The sequence below is a fragment of the Pan troglodytes genome, chromosome 9, assembly GCF_028858775.2.
Source record: "Pan troglodytes isolate AG18354 chromosome 9, NHGRI_mPanTro3-v2.0_pri, whole genome shotgun sequence".
In the NCBI taxonomy this organism is placed as follows: Eukaryota; Metazoa; Chordata; class Mammalia; order Primates; family Hominidae; genus Pan; species Pan troglodytes.
Genome location: NC_072407.2, coordinates 114,074,291 through 114,093,788, shown reverse-complemented (window position 1 = coordinate 114,093,788; position 19,498 = coordinate 114,074,291). Strand labels below are relative to the sequence as shown.

Sequence of the window (19,498 nt, the reverse complement as noted above, 5' to 3'; positions counted from 1 at the left end):
AATGATTGTAACTAATGTCTATGATTAAGACTACACTAGATAGCCTGGGCGCAGTGGCTCACGCCTGTAATCCCAGCACTCTGAGAGGCCGAGGCGGGCAGATCACCTGAGGTCGGGAGTTCGAGACCAGCCTGATCAACATAAAGAAACCCCGTCTCTACTAAACATACAAAATTAGCCACCAGATGTGGTGGCGCATGCCTGTAATCCCAGCTACTCGGGAGCCTGAGGCAGGAGAATTGCTTGAACCCGGGAGGTGGAGGTTGCGGTGAGCCAAGATTGTGCCATTGCACTCCAGCCTGGGCAACAAGAGCAAAACTCCATCTCAAAAAAAAAAAAAAAAAAAAAAAGACTACACTAGATATAGTTGTTGCTATATATATACATATATATACTTGAAAATGGATATGTTTTGTCTATTTATCAAGAGAATTTTTTGTTTACTAAGGCAAAAAATTCAATAAGATACATGTGCTTGCTTACATACTATGCTAACAAGGTTAACCATATTTTAAAGCTAGTCAAGACCAGATGCAGTGGCTCATGCCTGTAATCACAGCACTTTGGGAGGCCGAGGCAGGCAGATCACTTGAGGACAGGAGTTCAAGACCAGCCTGGCCAACATGGTGAAACTCCGTCTCTACTAAAAATACAAAAATTAGCCAGGCATGGTGGCTCTCACCTATAGTCCCAGCTACTTGGGAGGCTGAGTTAGGAGAATTGCTTGAACCCAAGAGGTGGAGACTTCGGTGAGCAGAGACTGTGCCACTGCACTCCAGCCTGGGCGACAAAGGGAGACTCTGTCTCCAAAAAAAAAAACTAGTCAAAAGCTTTAAAATACCATCTATTTGTATATATATAACCATACACATATAATGAAATATTAAGATTAGTAGCCAAAAAAAAGCTCATAAACCATTTTTAAAGAGAAAATTCGTAATACAGAATAAGTTCAATCTTTAAATAAAGTTTTTGTACCTTTGTCATCACACTCTTGAATCAATCTAACCAAAAGCTCCTCAGTTCTTAAAAAAAACCCTCCTATTGTGCATATTGTCGCTTTAAAGCAAGATGTTTTCTTGTATTTTGGTATTTATGACTTATGCATCTCTCTCTCTCTCTCTCTCTCTCTCTATATATATATATATATATATATATATTTTTTTTTTGAGACAGAATCTCGCTATGTCGCTCAGGCTGGAGTGTAGTGGCATGATCTCGGCTCGCTGCAACCTCCACCTCCCTGGTTCAAGAGATTCGTCTGTCTCAGCCTCCCAAGTAGCTGAGACTACAGGCACGCACCACCATGCCCGGCTAATTTTTGTATTTTTAACAGAGACGGGGTTTCATCATATTGGCCAGGCTGGTCTTGAACACCTGACCTCGTGATCTGCCCGCTTTGGCCTTCCAAAGTGCTGGGATTACAGGGGTGAGCCACCGCGCCCACCCTGACTTATGCATATATTTAAGCCAATTTTCTTTGACAATTTTCTTAATTTCCTAATTTAAGACCTAAATGAAGAATGATTGAATTATTAAGAGGCCTTTTACATCTAAACTTTCTTTGGAGTGACCCGGATGGCCATAATGTTTTATTATCTCATGAAAGGAGAGATACTAAATATAATTAGACATGTTTGGTAGTTTACATATTTAGATTAACTAAAACACTGTATGAGTTCACTTAATAACTCACAGCTCTGCCCATAGGATACAAATGTTCAACAGGCATTTTCTTTCTTAAATAATAACCTCTCAAAATCATCTCGAACTTGGGCATTTCCTAACTATGCTAAAGCCTTCTCATTGTTTGTACATGAAAGACTGGTTGTCAGCTGGGTGCGGTGGCTCATGCCTGTAATCCTAGCACTTTGGGAGGCCAAGGTGAGTGAATCACCTGAGGTCAGGAGTTTGAGACCAGCCTGACCAACATGGTGAAACCCCGTCTATACTAAAAATACAAAAATTAGCCAGGTGTGGTGGCGCACACCTGTAATCCCAGCTACTTGGGAGGCCAAGGCAGGAGAATTGCTTAAACCCGAAAGGTGGGGGTTGCAGTGAGCCAAAATCGTGCTATTGCACTCCAGCGTAGACAAGAGCAAAACTCCATCTCAAAAAAAAAAAAAAAAGACAGACTGGTTGTTTTAGTGATGTTTACTCAAAACTAGGGACTCATTACAAGCTCATTACCTTCTATATTATTTGTCTGCTTCCTTTTTAGCTGTTAAATACTGCTCCAATCTAAATCTAGCTGCCCTATTTCCCCTTCCTGATGAAGAGGAATCTCAATATTGTCCAATATTTAAAATCTAAGCATGCCCAGTCTTGATTTGACTGATGTTCTCCTGTACAACCCTGATATATTGCCTTTTGATTATGACTCATAATTAAAAATGAATCAAGGTATACTTTGCACCAAATATGCTATAACTTTGAAATATTCCATTTTGGAATACTTTATAAGCAACAGCTTAGACAGCTAAACTGATAGCTCTATTAAGAACACGCCATCACGCTAAAGGATTAAGAGTTAACATCCATATTGTCTACAGATGAACTTTCAGGATTGCTTGTGATTTCAGCACATTGTGCAAACAAAGGGGTTTCCTAACTTCCTCAGACAACTGAATCAAAAATGGAAAAGAAACTAATGACTTACTAAAGATACTCCAACACCCAAAGCAAATTTCAGTCATTAAGAATAAAGTGCATGCTAAAGGTCATGCTTTAAAGCCTGCTACCTTGGCCGGGCACAGTGGCTCACACCTATAATCCCAGCACTTTAGGAAGCTGAGGCGGGTGGATCACGAGGTCAGGAGATCGAGACCATCCTGGCCAACATAGTGAAACCCCATCTCTACTAAAACACAAAAAATTAGCAGGGCATGGTAGTGGGTGCCTGTAATCCCAGCTACTCAAGAGGCTGAGGCAGGGGAATCGCTTGAACCCAGGAGGCAGAGATTGCAGTGAGCCGAGATCGTGCCACTGCACTCCAGCCTGGTGACAAAGCAAGACTCCGTCTCAAAAAAAAAAGGCTGCCACCTTATACAAACAGGCCTTTCTAGCTTTACCAGCATTGGTATTATAACAATAGTTGTTCAATCTGATTTCTGTATATAAGAGGGATTAAAATACAACACTCTGCCCTCATTGGGGGTAGAAGGGTGGATAAGAGGAAGGACATTGGTTTTGTCAAGACTGTTTCATACTGCTTGGTTTCTCCCAAACTACCTCCAGCTCAATAATTTTCATGCTGCAAAAATAATAATATAATAATAGCTCAATTGACAGGGACAAACTGGCTCAAACTTTATAAAGTACTAGTCAAAAAAGTCTTACCTAAGAGGCTTACTCATTTTATTTATCATATCAATGCATTAATTTATTAATCATATCAATGTATTGCTCATTTTAATTATAATAATCCAGAACAAATATACAAAGAAACACCAACATTAAAGACCGTTTGAGGCTGGGTGCAGTGGCTCACGCCTGTAATCCTTTGGGAGGCCAAGGCAGGCGGATCACTTGAGGCCAGGAGTTCAAGACCAGCCTGGCCTACACGGTGAAACCCTGTCTCTAATAAAAATACAAAAATTAGCCAGGCGTGGTGGCGGGTGCCTGTAATCCCAGCTACTCGGGAGGCTGAGGCAGGAGAATCTCTTGAACCCAGAGGCAGAGGTTCCAGTGAGCTGAGATTGCACCACTGCACTCCAGCCTGGGTGAAAGAGCAAGACTCCATCTCAAAAAAAAAAAAAAAAAAAAAAAAAACTTTTTAATAATAGTTTATAACATTTCTGGTAGACTACAGCTTTCCCTTATTTTTTTTTTTTTTTGGTTTTTTTTGTTGTTGTTGTTGTTGTTTTTTGATACAGAGTCTTGCTCTGTAGCCCAGGCTGGAGTACAGTGGCACATCTCGGCTTACTGCAACCTCCACCTCCCATGTTCAAGCAATTCTCCTGCCTCAGTCTCTCGAGTAGCTGGGACTATAGGCTCATGCCACCATATCCGGCTAATTTTTGTATTTTTAGTAGAGACAGGATTTCACCATATTGGCCAGGCTGGTCTCGAACTCCTGACCTTATAATACGCCCGCCTCAGCCTCCCAAAGTGCTGGGATTACAGGTATGAGCCACCGCGCCCGGCCTCCCTTAGTTTTACATTTTTAAGTTTTATACCTAGGCCTGATGATATTGCAATTTACTTCTTAAAATCTTCATAAGCTTTCATATTAAACTATTATAGAAACACTCTATGAGGCTGGGCTTGACACATCCCGTAACAGATTTCATCCTTGGTATGTAGTAATCTTGTATTTTTTCAAAAATGAATCTCATATACATAGTCTTATGCCCAATTTACAAACTCTGTTTCTCAAAGGAATACCAATAGATACATTGTGTCTCCCATCATCACCAGCATAATCTACAACTGAAAGACTAGTTTATTTATTTATATTTATATTATATTATATTATATTATTATTTATTGAGACTGAGTCTCACTCTGTTGCCCAGGCTGGAGTGCAGTGACATGATTTTGGCGTACTGCAGCCTCCGCCTCCCGGGTTCAAGCAATTCTCCTGCTTCAGCCTCTTGAGTAGCTGGGACTACAGGCATAAGCCACCATGGCAGGCTAATATTTGTATTTTTAGTAGAGATGGGGTTTCACCATGTTGGCCAGGCTGGTCTCAAACTCCTGACCTCAGGTGATCCACCTGCCTCGGCCTCCCAAAGTGCCGGGATTACAGGCGTGAGTCACTGTGCCAGGCCCTATATTTATATGTTTGAGACAGGGTCTCACTCTGTCACCCAAGCTGGAGTGCAGTGGCGCAATCTCAGCTCACTGCAACCTCCACTTCCTGGGTTCAAGCAATTCTCCCGCGTCAATCTCCCAAGTAGCTAGGACTATACAGGCGCATGCCACCACACCCGGCTAATTTTTGTATATTTTGGTAGAGACAGGGTTTCACCATGTTGGCCAGGCTGGTCTCGAATTCCTGACCTCAGGTGATCCGCCTGCCTCGGCCTCCCAAAGTGCTGGGATTACAGGCATGAGCCACTGCACCTGGCCTGGAAGACTAGTTTAGAAACAGTCACTGATGAAAGTTAGAGTTAGAACCACATTGGAAATGACCATTTGGGGTATTTTAATCTCACAGACACCGTTCTGAAGCTCCAGGCCCATAGTCATGGATACATGCTTCACAGTGGTGCTTAGGTCTCAGAAACTGAACATTCAGCCCCACTGGGAATTGACCCTGACACTCATTATCAGGTGTCCAGAGGAGAAAACTCTCCTAAGTAGACATCTACTTTTTAAGATTCTATGAATTGAGACGATAACATCAAGTATATACCACTGTCTCCAAAAGCTTTCTGATCCCTGAGCAGAAAGCTGACTTATATTTAGACTTATATCTCATCTTATGTTTATAATGTGTATCTGAAAATTCCAGGGTCTGAATTCTTTGTGGGTATGGTTCTGTTTATTTGTGCTGACTCTTGCTCAGGACATTCCAGTACTGTGATTTTTGCTGACAGTTCACGTTCACTGGAACTTTATGGGGATTTTTGAAGCTTGTGTTGGGGTAACCCTTCTCTCTCTGGTAAGGATTTGTGCTGACTACCATGCCCTACAAACCTAGGTCAAAGTTAAATTTGCCCCATGTAACCTTTTTAGATATGCAGGTAACTTGAACTCAGACTCCAAACTGGCATGAGGACTGGCTCTTAGCCACACATTCTCAGAAGAGACTCTTTCCTCCAACCTGAGCCAAGGCAAGATACACACATTGCTCTGCTCTCTGCTTTTTCAGATAAATATCAGTTTTTCTTTTTGGGGGGATGGAGTTTCTCTCTTGTTGCCCAGGGTGGAGTGTAATGGTGTGATCTCAGCTCACCACAACCTCTGCCTCCCGGGTTCAAGCAATTCTCCTGCCTCAGCCTCCCGAGTAGCTGGGATTACAGGCACCCACCACCACGCCCGGCCTTTCTTTTTTTTTTTTTTTTTTTTGTATTTTTAGTAGAGACAGGGTTTCTCTCTGTTGGTCAGGATGGTCTTGAACTCCCGACCTCAGGTGATCCGACCACCTCGGCCTCCCAGAGTGCTGGGATTACAGGTGTGAGCAAATATCATTTTTTCTAATTCACCCTTTCTCTGAGGGCAAAACTCTTTATGGTTCTTGGTTTAGGGGAATCTTCATTCTAACTCCCTGGTTTGAGCCCTAAGCTTTGCTCCTGGCCTATGTGCCACCTCCTTAAAACTAGAATCCGGCCGGGCACGGTGGCGCAAGCATATAATGCAAGCACTTTGGGAGGCAAAGGCAGGTGGATTACTTGAGCTCAGGAGTTTGAGACCAGCCTGGGCAACACAGTGAGACCTCATCTCTACTAAAAACCAAAAAAATTAGCCAGGCATGGTGGCACAAGTCTGTAATCCCAGCTACTTTCAGAAGGCTGAGGTGGGAGGATCACTTGAGCACAGGAGATCAAGGCTGCAGTGAGTTTGATCACGCCACTGCACTCCAACCTGGACAACAGAGCGTGATTCTGACTCAAAAAATTATAATAATGGCTAGGCGTGGTGGCTCATGCCTGTAATCCCAGCACTTTGGGAGGCCGAGGCAGGCGGATCACGAGGTCAGGAGATCAAGACCATCCTGGCTGACACAGTGAAACCCCGTCTCTACTAAAAATATGAAAACAAAATTAGCCGGGCATGGTGGCAGGCGCCTGTAGTCCCAGCTACTCCAGAGGCTGAGGTGGGAGAATGGCGTGAACCTGGCAGGCAGAGCTTGCAGTGAGCCAAGACGGCACCACTGCACTCCAGCCTGGGTGACAGAGCGAGACTCTGTCTCAAAAAATATATATATAAGAAGAAGAAGAAGAAGACTAGAACTCTGGGTCACCTGGGCTTAGTAGATGCTCTTAGGGGCAACTGATACCCTAAGCACTTGCTTACCTCCCTAGCTGCAGACTTACTTTGGTCTGGCTCCAGAGGATTTCTTTTTGCAAACTAAATAATATGTTTTGGCCGGGTGCAGTGGTCTGTAATCCCAGCACTTTGGGAGGCCGAGGTGGGTGGATCACCTGAGGTCAGGAGTTTGAGACCAGCCTGGCCAACATAGCTGAAACCCCATCTCTACTAAAAATACAAAAATTAAACACGTGTGGTTATGGGCACCTGTAATCCCAGCTACTCAGGAGGTCGAGGCAGGAGAACTGCTTGAACCCAGGAGGCGGAGGTTGCAGTGAGCCGAGATCATGCCACTGCACTCCAGCCTGGGCAACAAGAGTGAAACTCCGTCCCAAATAAATAAATGAAATATTTTTAAAGGTGTTCTTGTTTAACATTCTAACAGGCTTCATATCAAAGTAAATACTTTCTAAAATTGAGTCTGCCATATTGCCAAAAAATAGAAGTCTACAAATTCTATCTCTTCCTAGCTGTATCACAAATCCAAAACTTCAGTAGTTACTGATTCCAGTACCGTATCTAATTTTCCTTCAACATTTTTCTTTAATGACACTACTTCCCATCCACCTATTTACAACAAAAAATTGAGCAAAGGCTCCTTCCTCCCTCAAGCTTTCACATCTTAGTATAACTCTCATTGATTCTAAGTTCTAAATATTTCTTAAATTTGTTCTCTCCTTCATTCTAGCTACAATTGCCTTCACAATTCATTATTTCTTTTCTGGGTCACTAAAATAATATTTCCATGCTTACCTCCCGCAAATCCATTCTTTACATAGCTGTCAGCAAAACCTATTTAAAATAAAAATCGGATCATGCTGTTTGCATAATTAAGTCTTCAATAACTCCATATTGCTGTCAAGATAAAGTCTCAGGCCAGGCACAGTGACTCACACCTGAAATCCCAGCCCTTTGGGAGGCGGAGGTGGGTGAATCACTTGAGGCCAGGAGTTTGAGACCAGCCTGGGCAACAGAGCAAGACCCCATCTCTACAAAAAATACAAAAATTAGCCAGGGATGGTGGCATGTGCCTGTAGTCCTAGCTACTCGGGAGGCCGAGGTGGAGGGATGTCTTCAGTATGGGAGGCAGAGGTTGCAGTGAGCCAAGATCGCGCCACTACATTCCAGCCTGGGCCACAGAGTCAGACTCTGTCTCAAAAAAAAAAAAAAAAAAAAGATAAAGTTTCAATTACTTATCGTGGCATATAAGGTCCTGTACAATCAGTCCCTCCCTCTGCTGGGTCATACCAAACTACATATCATCTTTTGCTTGATCTGCCATCCTCCAGTCAACCCTACACCTCACCCCAGCTTCCCCGGCCACTGTCAGCTCCTTATCTTTCAAAACCCAGGTTACAAATCTTCTCTTCCAGGAAACTTGCAGGCAAATCCTTACTGCACCCTTTGTTACATCACAGCGCATGATGTGCTTCACCATCACTGCACTTACTACACCGTATTGCAGTCATTCTTCTGTTGCCCCAATTAGACTATGAATTCCCTTCAAAGGCAGGTAAAATTTTATCTTTATCCACAGTACCTGGCACAGTGCTGATTACATGAGGTACTTAGTATCTATCAAATGAATGAATTAATGTTTTTGACTTCTACAATACCTTTTGAGATTGACTCCTACTTCCACTGCTACTCTCAAAGTTCAGACCCTTTATTCTGTCTCTATCCCCTCACATGTCCTTCTACCTCTAGCTTATTAACCCACCTAATGGTACCCAAATTATTTCTAAAGCACAGTTCTGATCAAGTCCTGCTTACTGTCAGAAACTGCTATTGCTGTTAGCCCTTGGATTTTTTTTTTTTTTTTTTTTTTTTTTAAAGAGACAAGATTTCACTCTGTCACCTAAGCTGGAGTGCAGTGGTATGATCATAGCTCATTGTAACCTCAAACTCCTGGGCTCAAACAATTCTCCCACCTCGGCCTCCCAAGTAGCTAGAACTACAGGCACATGCCACTGCTAGTGATGCCCGGCTAATCTTTTTTTTGTTTTATTGTATTTTTGTAGAGACAGGGTCTTGCTATGTTGCCCACGCTGGTTTTAAACTCCTGGCCTCAAGCAATCCTACTGCCTCAGCCTCCCAAAGTGCTGGGATTACAGGCATGAGCCACAGCACCCTTCCGGAATCTTGCCTCATTTTCCGGCAGCTCACAGCAACCTACTGACTTCCCAAAGACAGCTCAGCTCCATCCTAATGACCAAACCAGCAGGGACATGGGGCAGGCAGTGCCCAACCAGCCTCCACTCCAACTTCGTTCACCATCTAATGAAGCTTATTAGCACTAGACAGCCTTGTATATCTAGGATCTGATGGTATTAGAGATAGCTATGGATTCCCATATTATCCAGAGTCACTGCCATCCCCATTTTGACTTTATGGAAGACTCCATTTCATCACTCCACTCTACAGCAGCAGTATACTGAGAGCTAGGGAAGGGAAGGAATGACACTACAAGGTAGGGAGGGGATCGTCTATAGAGAATTTTAAAACAATAAAATTGACTTTTAGTCCATTTGTTTTTTATCATCATCAAGCATCAGCAATTCTAAACAATGTCAGAATATTGTTTATATATTCTCTCCCACCAGGGTGGACTGGTCCCACCACCACTATCTGTTGGTGTGCCACTGTTATTCAGGCATCACCCTCTTTTGAAACCTTTTACCCACCCCGAAACAGAATTAATCACCTCTTCCTAAACCCTAATGCACACTTGAGTCTCTACAAGACCACAGGCACATCAAGGAGAGCATGTCTTTAACCCCTAGTACACATTCATAAACACATACTCTTCCTTTGCCTCAGCTTCCCAGTAAGGTCCTTGGTGAGTAAAATGTGCTTAGTCCCAGTTACTCTATATTGATAGAAGACAGCATCATGCCTTACACTCAACTCTTAGACCAGACTAAATACACATAGAATATAATATGAATTCCAAAGGCTGGTATTCACAGAACACCATAATCTGGACATAGTTCTTATTCCTACTTAAATACTAAATCTTATACTCTGTTTATACCAAATTACTTATACACTTGGTATTTTTCTGCCTATTACAAGTCCTTTTTGTTTTCCAGTACTTTGTGTCTGATTTACCTAACTGCTAAGCCCCAGAAGAAAATTTAAACACTCAATTTTGGCTGGGCAGGGTGGCTCATGCCTGTAATCCCAGCACTCTGGGAGGCCAAGATGGGTGGATCACGAGGTCAGCAGTTCGAGACCATCCTGGCTAACACGGTGAAACCCCATGTCCACTGAAAATACAAAATATTAGCTGGGCGTGGTGGCGGGTGCCTGTAATCCCAGTTACTCGGGGGGCTGAGGCAGGAGAATGACATGAACCTGGGAGGCGGAGCTTGCAGTGCTCCGAGATCACGCCACTGCACTCCAACCTGGGTGACAGAGTGCGACTCTGTCTCAAAAAAAAAAAAAAACCCAATTTTGTTTTCATGCTGTGGATGCAACGGACACCTAATTCTAATGAATAAAACTACTGATAGCTAATATATAAAAGCATAGAAGACACTTTTATTATATAACATTTTATTTAAAAAAATTATTTTCATAGAATACATTTTCACATTAGAGATTCCCATTGTGCGAAAATAACAATTTATTACTTATAGTTTTATATTTGTGGACAGATTGTTTTAGAACAAGTAGAATACATTTGAGAATTAAATCTCAATTTACAGTTGGTAGTATTTTGATACATCTACGGGGAAACTTGCCCTTAAATGGAACTTCTGTATATTCAGAAGCACTCCAAGCGTTTCTTCCTAGGATTTAGAAATTTGTAATATGAGCTATCAGCATTATCTAATTTTAAAATTTCCCTAGTATATGTAACCATCAGTAGGTGGTATCTACTGTCTAGAGAGGGAAGTTTTTGAAAATTAAACACTGTCTAATTTTCTGCAAAGTTTTTATTCATGAATTAAGAGTATTTCCCTTTGTCCATTATTCCCAAGGCAAATATGGAAGTTTGATCATATACTAATCGTAATAAAGTTGGATTCTCTTTAAGAGATTGATAAATTAAAAGGCAAAAGCTGATATATCATGTTTAGTTATACTGTGAGTCTTATAAGAAGCTGGGAGGCAACCCCATTAACTCACCAGAATACAGAACTCAGTCTCACAACTTAGATATAATTCCTCTCAAACCTTTTCCTCAAAGATTAAATTCTGAAAATAATCTTGTGATTAAGAAGGCTGTCCACCAATGGACTTATCTGTTATTTCTTCCTTATTGTGAGCTTAATGGCATGACAAAGCAGAGGCAAAGAGGCATACATCAATTCTTCAAAGTATGAAGTCAAAAAGGTCAGAGCTTCCACAGCATGGCAACAGCTTTGCAGATGCCCACATCGTGATAGTTGAAATAGCAAAGCCCAGCAAAGGTTAAAGCTGAAAGTGCCAAAAGCCCTGCCTTGGCAGCTTTCTGCAAGGCATCCCCATGAACATAGTCAGTAACAACTTGTCCAAGGCCCCTAAAGAAAAAGAAAAAATCATAACATCAATGAAAAACCACAGTGAAATTAGAAGACTGACTATACAGATAACTTGGCTGCAAAAAAACAATCTGTCAAGTTCAAATGCAATGTCTCCATTTGCCACTCCACTGTCACTGTTTGCTTCTTTAGGGGATTCTGTATAGCCTTTTGCGTGTGTATGTCAGTAAGTCTATTTCTAGTGACTTTTCTTTAGAGACAAAGTCTTACTCTGTTGCCCATGCTGGAGTGCAGTGGCCTGATCATAGCTCACTACAGCCTCGAACTCCTGAGCTCAAGTGATCCTCCTGCCTCAGCCTCCCAAGTAGCTGGGACTATAGGAGCATGCCTCCATGCCCGGCTAATTGTTTTTTATTTCCTTCTATTTATTTATTTATTTATTTATTTATTTTTTGAGACAGAGTCTCGCTCTTTTGCCCAGGCTGGAGTGCAGTGGCACGATCTCGGCTCACTACAACCTCCGCCTCCCGGGTTCAAGTGATTCTCCTGCCCCAGCCTCCCAAGTAGCTGGGACTACAGGCGCCCGCCACCACACCCAGCTAATTTTTGTATTTTTAGTAGAGACAGGGTTTCACCATATTGGCCAGGCTGGTCTCGAACTCCTGACCTTGTGATCCGCCCGCCTCAGCCTCCCAAAGTGTTGGGATTACAGGCGTGAGCTACTGCGCCTGGCCTGTTTTTTATTTCTTTAAAGATGCGGTCTCACTATGATGCCCAGGCTGGTCTTGAACTCTTGGCTGCAAGTGATCCTTTCGCCCCAATAACTAAAAATAACTAAAACTCTACAGTATTTTTAATTAATTCAAAAAGAATTTATTAAGTAGATATCATGTGCCAGAATCTGTCATAAATGTTGGGAGTATAGTAAGTGAGACAGCATCCCTACCCTTATGGAATATACTAGTGAATGAGAAGGAAAAAGTAAATATATATGTACTGAGAAGAAACACTTTAGAAAGGAAGTGTTTGGATGAATGAGAACATCCAAACCAAAGTGGCATCTCTAATGAATAGTAAGATTTGTGTGGCTGGAGCACATGGGTGAAGCAGAGATCAGAGGAAGGCAGGGGTCGGTTGCATAGGGTCTTGAAGGTCATGATAAGGAATCTGAATTTTATATGAAATATAATAGGAAACCACTGATAACGTTTTAAGCAGGGAGTGCCTGAGGTTAGGAGTGACCTAATTTTACTATTTTTATAACAGTTTTATTGCAATGTAAGTCAAATGCCAGAAAAAATTCACACTTTTTAGTATATAATCCAGTGGTTTTTAGTATATTGAGTTGTGCAATCATCATTTAATTCCAGAACATTCTCATTACCCCAAAAAGAAACCCTCTACCTCTTAGCCCACTACCCAACTACAAATTTACTTTCTGTCTCTATGGCTTTGCCTGTTCTAGACATTTCATATAAAAGAACCCATACACCACTGGGCGTGGTGGCTCACACCTGTAATCCCAGCACTTTGGGTGGGTGAGACGGGCGGATCACCTGATGTTGGGAGTTCAAGACCAGCCTGACCAACAAGGAGAAACCCCGTCTCTACAAAAAATACAAAATTAGCCAGGCGTGGTGGCACGTGCCTGTAATGCCAGCTACTTGGGAGGCTGAGGCAGGAGAATGGCTTGAACCCGAGAGGCGGAGGTTGCAGTAAGCCGAGATCGTGCCGAGCCGAGATCGTGACGAGCCAAGATCGCACCATTGCACTCCAGCCTGAGCGACAAGAGCAAAACTCTGTCTCAAAAAAAAAAAAAAAAAAGCCATACAATATATGGCCTTTGTGTCAACTTAGCATAATGTTTTCAGTGTTTATCCATGTCATAGCATTTATCAATACATCATTCCTTTGTATGGCTGAATAATATTCTATTGTATGAATACACCATATTTTGTTTAGCTATTCATCCACTGACAGACATTTGGATTGTTTCCACTCTTTGGCTATTATAAATAATGCTGCTATGATCATTCCTGTACAAGTTTTTTGCGTGGACACGTTTTCAGTTCTCTTGGGTATACACCTAAAAGTAGATCGCTGAGTCAGATGGTAACTCTAAGGTTAACTTTTTGTTGTAACTGCCAGAATGTTTTCCAAAGTGATTGAAATGTTTTATATTCCCAGCAGAACCACGAGGGTTCCAATTTCTCCAAGTCCTCAGCAACACTTAAAACTGTCCATCTTTTATTACAGCCATCCTAATGGGGTGTGAGGTGGCATCTCATTGTGGTGTTGATTTGCATTTCTCTAATGACAAATGATACTGAGCAATTTCTCATGTGCTTATTGGCCATTTGTATATCTACTTTGGAGGAATATAATTTTACGTTTTAAAAAGGTCACTATGGCTATAGTGTGATGAATGAACAGAGTGGGTGGGGGACAGAGCAACAACTGAAGAGGAAACTAGTTAGAAGGCAACCGAAGTAGCCTAGGTGAGACTGTTGTCTTAATCTAGGCTGGTGACAGGGTGCAAAGTGACAATTCAGACTATTTTTTTTTTCTAATAATGTCCATTTTCCTTTTTTTTTTTTCTTCTTTTACTTTAAGTTCTGGGATACATGTGCTGAACGTGCAGGTTTGTTACACAGGTATACATGTGCCATGGTGGTTTGCTGCACCTATCAACCCGTCATCTAGGGTTTAAGCTCCGCGTGCATTAGGTATTTATCCTAGTGCTCTCCCTCCCCTTCCCCTTGACCGATTCAGAGTTTTGTTTTTTTGAGACAGAGTCTCACTCTGTCACCCAGGCTGGAGTGCAGTGGCACGATCTTGGCTCACTACAACCTCCGCCTCCTGGGTTCCAGCGATTCTTCTGCCTCAGTCTCCCAAGTAGCTGGGACTAAAGGCGTGTGCCACCACGCCCAGCTTAATTTTTGTATTATTAGTAGAGACAAGGTTTCACCATATTGGCCAGGCTGGTCTCAAACTCCTGACCTCATGATCCGCCCACCTCGGCCTCCCAAAGTGCTAGGATTACAGGCGTGAGACCACGCCTGGCCGATTCAGACTATTTTTTAAAGAAAGAACAGAACTGATGGAATAAGTGGGGTAAGAACAAAAAGAAATATCTAGAATGACTCCTAAGAATTTTATTTGAGCATAGCTTTAACTGAGAAGGGGGTTTTAAAGGAGAAATCAAGGGAGATTTGGGGGGAAAAAAGAGTGATTTGGCCAATGTTAGATCTGGGATAACTATCAGACATCCAAGTGGATGTCAATTAGACAATTAGATAAACAAGTCTGCAGCTCAGAAAAACAGGTCAGATCTGAGCTCACCTAAAAAAGGGTACAGATGGAGAAATTAAGAAGGCCATGACTCAGCCCTGGAGATTTTGTCATCTCGAGGTCAGACAAGAGGAGAAGGATCTGGCAGAGGAGACTTCTATGCATCTGGAAAGCCAAAGAAAAGTGACTTATGGGGAGAATTGTTAATTGAGTTGAAGGCTGCTGAGACTTCAAGCAAGTGGAGGGCAGAGAATAGACAACCGGATTTGGAAAGATGAAGGCCTTCAGTGCCCTTGGTAAGAATAACCTAAGTTATATAGTTGGGATAAGACCCCAATTAATACAGGCTAAAAGAGACTCAGTGTTGAGGAAGTGGAGCACATTACAGACAGCTCCTTCAAGAGGGATGACATGTTAGAGAAATATTACTTACTGTACTTGTGATCTAATATTTCATATGCAACTGGAATCTTTTATTTGGATTTTATGTGGTTAAAAAACAACATCAACAACAACAACTCATTCTCCTAACCAGTCCTACAAAACCAGATAATTAAAACCCCTTTAGGCTGGGCACGGTGGTTCACACCTATAATCCCAGCACTTTGGGAGGCCAAGGTGGGAGGATCATTTGAGGTCAGGAGTCCAAGACCAGCCTGGCCAACATGGTGAAACCCCGTCTCGATTTAAAATACAAAACTGAGCCAGGTGTGCTGGCGCATGCCTGTAATCCCAGCTGCTTGGGAGGCTGAGGTATGAGAATTGCTTGAACCCAGGAGGCAGAGGTTGCAGTGAACCAAGATCACGCCACTGCACTCCAGCCTGGGTGAGAGTGAGACTCCGTCCCAAAAAAAAAAAAAGAAAAAAAAAATCTTTAACACTAGCTAGAAAATGATTCTGACAAGTCACTTAACCTCCCTGGGTCTTAGTTTCCAAATTTGTAAAATAAAAGAGTTGGTTAAGATACTCTCCAAAGTACTTCCAGTTTCAACAATCTGAAAGTGGCTCCCTACCCCCCACAATGACAACATATTGTCCCTGCAAAACTTAAAAAGAACAACTCAAGGAACCCAACCTGTCATTTACCCTCATTTTAGAAGGTTCATTACGTAGAAAGTCATACAAACTATACCAGATAAAATAAACAAAAGCTGGGCCGGACATGGTGGCTCACGCCTGTAATCCCAGCACTTTAGGAGGCTGAAGCGGGCAGATCACCTGAGGTCAGGAGTTCCAGACCAGCCTGGCCAAAATGGGGAAACCCCGTCTCTACTAAAAATACAAAAAAATTAGCCGCATGTGGTGGTGCACACCTGTAATCCCAGCTACTTGGGAGGCTGAGGCAGGGAGAATCGCTTGTACCTGGGAGGCGGAGGTTGTGGTGAGCTGAGATCACACCATTGCACTCCAGCCTGGGCAACAGAGCGAGACTCTGTCTCAAAAAATGAATAAATAAATAAACAAACAAACAAACAGGCGCTGGATGCTCATTCATTCAGCAAGTATTTACTGAGTGCTATATGTCACGTACCAGAGAGTAGTTCTAGGCTCTAGAGGCACAACAGCAAACAAATACAGTAAAAATAACAAAATAATCCACCCACATACCTCTCTTTTTTTTTTTAAGAGGCAAGAATAAACTATACTATTTAGGGATATACATTTGGGTGATAAAATGCAAGGAAGCAATTACTATATAAAATAATAAACAGATGATGTAGTATATTAGAAGGCAGTAAGTGCTATTGAGAAAAATAAAACAAGCAAGAGAGATAAGGAATGGCAGGACAGAAACTGCAATTTTGAATAAGTGGTTAGGGAAGGCTTTGTTCAGAGAATGGCACTCAAGACCTGAAGGAGATGAAGGAATAAGCCAAGTGTATAGCTAGAAAAAGAGTTTCAGGCAGAAACAGTAAGAGAAGCCCTGAGACCCGGAATGTCCCTGGCATGTTCAAGGAATCTCAAGGAAGGCAGTGTGAATGAGAGAGAGAGCAGCTAAAAATGAGGGAAGAAACAGGGTGGTTCAATCATGTAGAGTCTACAGACAACCCTAAGAATTCTGACTTTGAGTAACATGAAGAGACAAAATAGGGTTTTGAGAAGGGGAATGTCTTATTCTAATTAACATTTTAACAGGATCACTGGGTATGCTGTGTTGGGAATGAACACAAATGGGGACCAGTTAGGAGACTACTACTAGAGTCAAGGATAATGACCAAGTTTGGAGCTTACCAGGTTTAGACTTGAACAAAGAGAAAACTGGAAATGCCATTAATTCAGATGGGGCAAGAGTGCAGGAGGAACAGATTAGGGGAGATCAGAAATTCAGTTTGACAGGCTACATTCAAAATGCTATTAGACACGGAAATCGAATTGAAAGACATTGAATAGGCAGGCGGATATATAAATCTAGGCATATACATATTTTATATATATTTTAAAGTTTTCAACAAATTTAGGGCATTTCAATCAACTTCTCCCTCATATATAATACATAAGACAAGCTCACAGCAAACAAACTGAGCAGACAACTATATTTGGAATTGCTATACTTGCCAGTGACCATGAAGAGTGAGGGCTGCAGCCAGGGAATAGTCCATCGCAGAGCAAGGATTCAAATAAGCAGCCGGAAGCAGACCCAGGAGCAAAACACTGACAACCCTCTCGCTAGTCCAGTGGAGAGATGCAGCCTTGGAGCCAGCTACAAAAAGGACCAGATTCATAAAAGTCGATGTGAGAAACACACATCTTTCATGTTCAACATATGCCACACAGTAACCCAAACTGACAGGCAGTGTACATATAGGATATAACTCTGAGTACAAAGGAAGTAAAATATCAAAATAGTAGTTGAGAGAAGCTATCTCTATTTTTTGAAGGCTTTATCTCTGTTTTTTGAAGTCTTTTAGCACAAGGGTATCTCAATGCCTACATATTGATTAGAAGACAGATCCAAGAAGATGGATAAAAAACAGAATTGCTGTATTGCTACAGAATTAAGCCAGTCTTGGTTCAGTGAAGTGAACAGACACCTTATGAATGTAAGTTAGTGGGCCGGGCGTGGTGGCTCACGCCTGCAATCCCAGCACTTTGGGAGGCTGAGGTGGGCAGATCACCTGAGGTCAGGAGTTTGAGGAGGTCAGGAGTTTGAGACCAGCCCGGCCAACACGGTGAAACCCGTCTCTACTAAAAGTACAAAACTTAGCTGGGCATGGTGGTGGGCGCCTGTAATCCCAGCTACTCGGGAGGCGGGGGCAGGAGAATTGCTTGAACTCAGAAGGTGGAGGTTGCAGTGAGCCGAGATCGCGCCACTGCACTCCAGCCTGCATAACAGAGCGAGACTCTGTCTCAAAAAAAAAAAAGAAAACAAAAGAAAAAAATTTGTAAAGACTTAGGCTAGAAGGTCTTCTATGATTATAAATGGCATCATTCAACCATAATGGCACTGTCTGCCCAAAGGTGTAAACTAGGTCTTCATTTGACAAAGTTGGACCCAAGAGTCCCCCCTACAGGTAGGAAGTCCTGCTAAAGGCATGACCATTAGTGAAGGTAAAGATGGCTAGAGCCCAGAAAGCAGCAGCGATGGAGAGAACATACAATGGTGGCTCGGTGACAAGTGTATGTGCTGCACTCCACACCATTGTGGGATAGGTCGGTCCTGAAGAAATGCTGAGATATGAGCAGGTCTGACCACTGGAGTTCGAAGCAACAGAGCTGAGGAAAGAGTCATTAGGATGATCATAAGAACCTCTCCTTTAACAGGACTGACAAACTTTCTAAATGACCATAGGTAAGCTACTTAACAATAAATAGGGGATAACATCTTATTTGTAAAATGAAGATAGCATCTATTTCACTGGGGTTACTGTGAAGTTAAGACTAGGGAACATCTGCATGTTCCCTACTTTATTTAATGACACCTCAGGCATTCTTTAACCTAACTCAGTAATCTGGAAATCATGAGAGACTTTTCCCCTAAATTCAATCGCCAAATCCTATTGGCGTATCTCTTTAACAGTTCTTGAGACAATCTTCTTTTCTTTGTGCTACTTTCCTAGTTCAGGACCTCATCTTGCCCGGACTACTATGACAGTGTTTTCCTCATCAGAATGAACGCTCGTTGAGGGCGGGAACTACGTTTTCTTCACATTTGTATCCTAGCATTACTACAGTACCTGAGGTAACACAAATGCCCAGGTTAAATGATTTTCGAACTGATCCCCCCTCCACTCCCACATCCAAACACAGCAACTCCAGAAGAAATGGGCAAGCTCCTAACCCTCTTTCCCGACTCAGGGTGGGAGCGAGTGGGGAGCATTCTAGGGACAGTGAACGGGAAGAAAACAGAACTGCTATGTGGATTAGCCTCATCAGGACTGCGACTTCCAGAGGGAGCTCTCTTTCTGATTATTCCCTCAACTCGTCAGCTCACAGCAAGTGAAATATACCTTCGGGTAAACATCTGGACCCCTAGACTACAGTGGTCATTGCTGTGATTTCGGTATTTTCTTCTCCTCAAGAGATCTCCCACCCGGCAGATGAGTCCTCACTTCCATCCCCTTCCCTGGCTGGAGGCTGCGCTAAGCACCTCAGGGTGGGAAGACCCCTCACCTCGGCCTCCTAGGGCACCGCAAACGGCACTCAGCCTCCAGAGAACCGCCATCTCGTTCCTGAGGGCTCAAGGTCATCCACCAACCCGGAAGCACTTAGGCGACAATTCCCACCCACAACGACGAAAGAAAACAGGGAGGAGGAAATGC

General features: G+C 42.7%; 1 protein-coding gene across 2 annotated transcripts; it reads right to left on the bottom strand.

Moving 5' to 3' along the window:
- Positions 1–10,519: 10,519 nt before the first annotated feature.
- On the bottom strand, positions 10,520–19,481 carry SDHD (succinate dehydrogenase complex subunit D). 2 transcript variants are annotated; one of them, XM_508756.9, is made up of 4 exons: positions 19,350–19,462; positions 18,336–18,452; positions 17,295–17,439; positions 10,520–11,486 (listed from the first exon to the last, which is right to left on the bottom strand). In XM_508756.9, exons 1-4 carry the CDS (start codon positions 19,399–19,401, stop codon positions 11,321–11,323), a joined length of 480 nt encoding a protein of 159 aa, XP_508756.2. In that variant the 5' UTR covers positions 19,402–19,462; the 3' UTR covers positions 10,520–11,320. The 2 variants fall into 2 exon arrangements, with proteins under 2 accessions (XP_508756.2, XP_009422432.2); XM_009424157.3 differs by lacking the exon at positions 17,295–17,439 and having other exon boundaries at positions 10,583–11,486; positions 19,350–19,481.
- Positions 19,482–19,498: the final 17 nt, after the last annotated feature.

Coding starts and splice junctions, on each gene's coding strand:
- SDHD (XM_508756.9), bottom strand. CDS start 19,401: ATGGCGGTTCTCTGGAGGCTGAGTGCCGTTTGCGGTGCCCTAGGAGGC. Junction 18,453..19,349: donor CGGTGCCCTAGGAGGCCGAG/GTGAGGGGTCTT, acceptor CTCTTTCCTCAG/CTCTGTTGCTTCGAACTCCA. Junction 17,440..18,335: donor CTTGTCACCGAGCCACCATT/GTATGTTCTCTC, acceptor TCCTTTTTGTAG/CTGGCTCCAAGGCTGCATCT.